This window comes from Electrona antarctica (genome assembly GCF_951216825.1).
Source record: "Electrona antarctica genome assembly, chromosome: 8".
NCBI lineage: Eukaryota > Metazoa > Chordata > Actinopteri > Myctophiformes > Myctophidae > Electrona > Electrona antarctica.
In genome coordinates this window covers 38,345,932-38,351,861 of record NC_136789.1, presented here as the reverse complement: position 1 = coordinate 38,351,861, position 5,930 = coordinate 38,345,932, and the positions used below count along the sequence as shown (strand labels likewise).

The 5,930-nt window shown below is 45.3% G+C and overlaps 1 protein-coding gene across 1 annotated transcript in view; it reads left to right on the top strand.

Moving 5' to 3' along the window:
* Positions 1 to 1,788: 1,788 nt before the first annotated feature.
* Positions 1,789 to 5,930, top strand: part of LOC306928760 (tudor domain-containing protein 7B-like) — a gene marked incomplete at both ends in the record, with an annotated part of 30,562 nt that continues 26,420 nt past the window's right edge. The window contains 2 exons of the mRNA XM_079509032.1: positions 1,789 to 2,004; positions 3,855 to 3,999. Of these exons, the coding sequence (XP_079365158.1) occupies positions 1,789 to 2,004; positions 3,855 to 3,999 (361 nt within the window). The remainder of the gene's footprint in view (positions 2,005 to 3,854; positions 4,000 to 5,930) is intronic.

Genomic DNA, 5,930 nt, shown 5'->3' with positions numbered 1-5,930 from the left:
ACCTGGTACCTTGAGGCCTGACATCCACCTGGTGCCTTGATGCCTGACATCCACCTGGTACCTTGATGCCTGACATCCACCTGGTGCCTTGATGCCTGACAACCACCTGGTACCTTGATGCCTGACATCCACCTGGTACCTTGATGCCTGACATCCACCTGGTACCTTGATGCCTGACATCCACCTGGTACCTTGATGCCTGACATCCACCTGGTACCTTGATGCCTGACATCCACCTGGTACCTTGATGCCTGACATCCACCTGGTACCTTGATGCCTGACATCCACCTGGTGCCTTGAGGCCTGACATCCACCTGGTGCCTTGAGGCCTGACATCCACCTGGTGGTGTCTTGATGCCTGACATCCACCTGGTGGTGCCTTGAGGCCTGACATCCACCTGGTACCTTGAGGCCTGACATCCACCTGGTGCCTTGAGGCCTGACATCCACCTGGTGGTGCCTTGAGGCCTGACATCCACCTGGTGCCTTGAGGCCTGACATCCACCTGGTACCTTGATGCCTGACATCCACCTGGTACCTTGATGCCTGACATCCACCTGGTGGTGCCTTGAGGCCTGACATCCACCTGGTGCCTTGAGGCCTGACATCCACCTGGTGGTGCCTTGAGGCCTGACATCCACCTGGTGCCTTGAGGCCTGACATCCACCTGGTGCCTTGAGGCCTGACATCCACCTGGTGCCTTGAGGCCTGACATCCACCTGGTACCTTTGAACTTGTCCAAAACTCTCTCAACCTCAGATCAAATGCTTGGTTACGCTATGTCGTGCCCCCAACTAAATCTGAGGCTGGAAAAAAAAGCATCGCTTATTTCGGACCCTGGTCTTGGAATGACCTACAGACCAGACTCAAACTGGCTGCTGTGATTCCCCTAGTGAGCTTTAAAAGGATTGCCATGGGCACACTTCCCATGAACTGCTCCTGCTTTGACGTATAGCAAATGTCTGCTTGCTTTTTAGTATACTAAGCAATGCTTAGTTTTTTTATTTATTAGTCCTTATTGGTCGCGTTATTAAACGTTCCTGTTCTCCTTTTGAGCTTCTTAGTATTGGGTACTGTATTTATGAGCATTGTATGTATGTCATGTTTTTTGTTGTTGTGTATTGTTTTGTTACTGGCAGAGCTGTGTCACTTGTTTTGCCTCTTGTCTTGGCCAGTTCACACTTGTAAAAGAGACTTCAGTCTCAATGTGGTTTTTACTGGTTAAATAAAGGTTAAATAAAATAAAAAAAACCTTGATGCCTGACATCCACCTGGTACCTTGAGGCCTGACATCCACCTGGTGCCTTGATGCCTGACATCCACCTGGTACCTTGATGCCTGACATCCACCTGGTACCTTGATGCCTGACATCCACCTGGTACCTTGATGCCTGACATCCACCTGGTGCCTTGAGGCCTGACATCCACCTGGTGGTGCCTTGATGCCTGACATCCACCTGGTGGTGCCTTGAGGCCTGATATCCACCTAGTGGTGCCTTGAGGCCTGACATCCACCTGGTGCCTTGAGGCCTGACATCCACCTGGTGCCTTGAGGCCTGACATCCACCTGGTGCCTTGAGGCCTGACATCCACCTGGTGGTGCCTTGAGGCCTGACATCCACCTGGTGGTGCCTTGAGGCCTGACATCCACCTGGTGGTGCCTTGAGGCCTGACATCAGCACCTGGCCTCAATAAAGGCTTTGAGATGTGCACACAATCTTCTCTGTGAAAAATCACTGTGTGATAATTTCTTGCTTTCTTTCTTCATTCCATGCGTATTAATTTTCAGATGGCTGACGTGGAGGTGGTGAAGCGCATGCTGGGGGCAGTCCTCCAGGCCAACAGGGGGCAGCAGGGTGGAGTGTCTCTGGGTCGTCTGCAGGCCGAGTACAAGGAGCTGACCGGAGAGAACATCCCTCACAGCCAGCTGGGTCACACCCAGCTGGACTCCCTATTGGCCAGCATGCCTACAGTGGTGAAGGCAGAGAGGGGCCGCTCTGGAGAGGTGAGAACTACACCCCTAATATACATAGAACTACAACCCTAATATACACACCCAGCTGGACTCCGTATAGAGCACCGAAGACCTGACGTCACTGTCAGTAGAGGGCGTCAGTCCCCAGGTTCGTGTACTTTTTATTTGCATTGTAATCTCCATAGGGGGATTTTAGATCGCCTCATATAAGAACTGTGTTGGAAGGTTATAGATAGAATCTGTCACTTCCCTCTGAATGTGTTTTAAGGTTATAGATAGAATCTATAGATAGAATCCCTCTGAATGTGTTTTAAGGCTATAGATAGAATCTGTCACTTCCCTCTGAATGTGTTTTAAGGGTATAGAATCTGTCACTTCCCTCTGAATGTGTTTTAAGGTTATAGATAGAATCTGTCACTTCCCTCTGAATGTGTTTTAAGGTTATAGATAGAATCTGTCACTTCCCTCTGAATGTGTTTTAAGGCTATAGAATCTGTCACTTCCCTCTGAATGTGTTTTAAGGCTATAGATAGAATCTGTCACTTCCCTCTGAATGTGTTTTAAGGTTATAGATAGAATCTGTCACTTCCCTCTGAATGTGTTTTAAGGTTATAGAATCTGTCACTTCCCTCTGAATGTGTTTTAAGGTTATAGAATCTGTCACTTCCCTCTGAATGTGTTTTAAGGTTATAGAATCTGTCACTTCCCTCTGAATGTGTTTTAAGGTTATAGAATCTGTCACTTCCCTCTGAATGTGTTTTAAGGTTATAGAATCTGTCACTTCCCTCTGAATGTGTTTTAAGGTTATAGAATCTGTCACTTCCCTCTGAATGTGTTTTAAGGTTATAGATAGAATCTGTCACTTCCCTCTGAATGTGTTTTAAGGCTATAGATAGAATCTGTCACTTCCCTCTGAATGTGTTTTAAGGCTATATAATCTGTCACTTCCCTCTGAATGTGTTTTAAGGTTATAGATAGAATCTGTCACTTCCTGAATGTGGCAGGATGGAATCATTGGTTTTAACACATTTAGACCTGAGACCAGATTCTACAAAATGTCTTCTAAATCATGACTGCGTTCATAAGTCCTATTCTTAAATGGACTGGGATGGGCCTGCTTGTTCATAACGCCATACAAACGTCATTATAGGATAGCATTTTAGGATTGATTTAAAATGTATTTTACTTGTTTATAAAGCTCTCAATGGTCTTACACCTTCCTACTTACATGACTGCCTGGCATGCCTAAATATGTCCCAAACCTTCCTACCTACATGACTGCCTGCATGCCTAAATATGTCCCAAACCTCCCCCTAAGGTCTTCCACTGCTGGCCTGCTTGCTTTGCCTAAAAGAATGGCAACTAAAAAATACAGCAGCTTTCTGCTTCTACGGGCCGACGGCATGGAACATGCAGCCTCTGTAGTTTAACAACACTGTACCTTCGACAGGCAGCCTCTGTAGTTTAACAACTCTGTATCTTCGACAGGCAGCCTCTGTAGTTTAACAAACTCCCACTGTACCTTTGACAGGCAGCCTCTGTAGTTTAACAACACTGTACCTTCGACAGGCAGCCTCTGTAGTTTAACAAACTCCCACTGTACCTTTGACAGGCAGCCTCTGAGTAAAATCTGCCGCCACTCTAGCGCCTTTATTTTGAAGAATTTCCCGGCATCCGTTGTGTTAATAATGTTGGAATGCAATCATGTGTTTCTTGATTTATGTATGTCCAGACGGTGTACGTAGCCTGTCTTAACGTGTGTGTGTGTGTGTGTGTGTGTGTGTGTGTGTGTGTGTGTGTGTGTGTGTGTGTGTGTGTGTGTGTGTGTGTGTGTGTGTGTGTGCGTGTGCATGTGCATGTGCGTGTGCGTGTGTGTCCAGACGGTGTACGTAGCGTCAGTGACCAGTGAGACGGCTAACGTAGCCAAGGTGGTCGCTCGCCAGAGGAGCTCCAAGAAGACCGGCCGCAACCACCTAGTCAACACCCAGATGAGGGTGAAACGCTGCCCCCCCCTGGTCCTCAACGGTAAGAACACCTGGTGGTCAACACCCAGATGAGGGTGAAACGCTGCCCCCCGCTGGTCCTCAACGGTAAGAACACCTGGTGGTCAACACCCAGATGAGGGTGAAACGCTGCCCCCCGCTGGTCCTAAATGGTAAGAAGCTGTTGCCCCCACGACCCGACTACGGAAAAGCGGTTGAGGATGGATAGATGGATGTGACAGTGAAGAGGATTCTGAGTGTGTGTGTGTGTGTGTGTGTGTGTGTGTGTGTGTGTGTGTGTGTGTGTGTGTGTGTGTGTGTGTGTGTGTGTGTGTGTGTGTGTGTGTGTGTGTGTGTGTGTGTGTGCACGTGCGTGCGTGCGTGCGTGAGTGCGTGCGTGCGTGTGTGTGCCTGTGTGTAGTGTTGTCAAGTAGTAGTAGTACAGTACATTTTTCAGAGTTAAATAAATAATGAAAAAAAGAAAATTATTGTTAAACAGCTAAAGAAAAAAAAACAAGGCTATGTTGGTCACTCCACACGCTATTGCAGCTCCAGTGAACATCTCCACTGGAGATGGAACTCCCATTGAGTGGGTGGAGTGCTATAAATACCTTGATTTCTGGTTGGATATCAAATCAAAATAAAGGCTTGTGTTGTGTTTTTAATTAGTCATCAATGAATGCCATTAAAGGACAACTTTAGTTTTTTTCAACCAAGGTTCATGTTTTAGGATGTTATTAGAGAAAGTAAAAGATGAGTGTTCTTTTTTTTTAATTTGCTGCTTTCTTTCGTTTTAGGGATTTTAGCGGTTTTTGACAGGGGGGCGGGGGCATTCGAGCATGGGGCTAAATATGTATTTTTTTACAAAATATTATGGCGATTTCTTTTTTTATTATTTACTATAGTCCTAATAAACCCCAGGAAATTACATCTGGCCACAAAAAAATCACAGGATCTACTGAATGTGAAGGTAGCCTACTGGGGGGAAGCCACACTGTGTGTCATAGGCTCAATGTCAGTTTGACACATTCAGTAGATCTCGTGATGTTTTGTGGCCAGATGAAATTTCCTGGGGTTTATTAGGACTATAGTAAATAATTAAAAAATAAATCGCTATAAAATGTTGTAAAAAAATACATATTTAGCCCCATGCTCGAATGCCCTGCCCTGTCAAAAACAGCTAAAATCCCTAAAACGAAAGAAAGCAGCAAATGAAAAAAAATAATAACACTCATCTTTTAGTTTCTCTAATAACATCCTAAAACATGAACCTTGGTTGAAAAAAACTAAAGTTGTCCTTTAAGTTTCTACTTTGAAGAAAATAAAGGGCAGGGGGGGGGGGCTCCCCCCTTCCTTAAACAAAGGGTCAATGTGCAAGGATCAGACCCCTGCTGTGTCTTTGTTGAGCATGGGGAGTAGAATCCATGTAGATATCCGCAGAGGTACACAAATCTTCGGTAAATTGTTTTTCCGGTAGATGTCCACAGAGGTCCGATTACATCCCGCAATCAGGGAATTAACCGGGAAAATGCATTTGGCATTAATGCCCGTTTTGCCTACTTTCACCCTGTGAAACTGAAACCCCCCCAGTTTGACACATCACATGATACTTAAAGCATAATTATTTATTGATTTTCTTTTTGCCTTATATAGGTTGTTAATGGTATGGTCACATATTGTGAAAATTGTTCAACATATGCAAGTTAGCATTACTGATGATGCTAATGAAGGCTCTGTTCCATTCTGGTCAAACAGAGTCAGTGTTAATGATGCTAATGAAGGCTCTGTTCCATTATGGTCAAACAGAGTCTGTTAATGATGCTAATGAAGGCTCTGTTCCATTATGGTCAAACAGAGTCAGTGTTAATGATGCTAATGAAGGCTCTGTTCCATTATGGTCAAACAGAGTCAGTGTTAATGATGCTAATGAAGGCTCTGTTCCATTATGGTCAAACAGAGTCTGTTAATGATGCT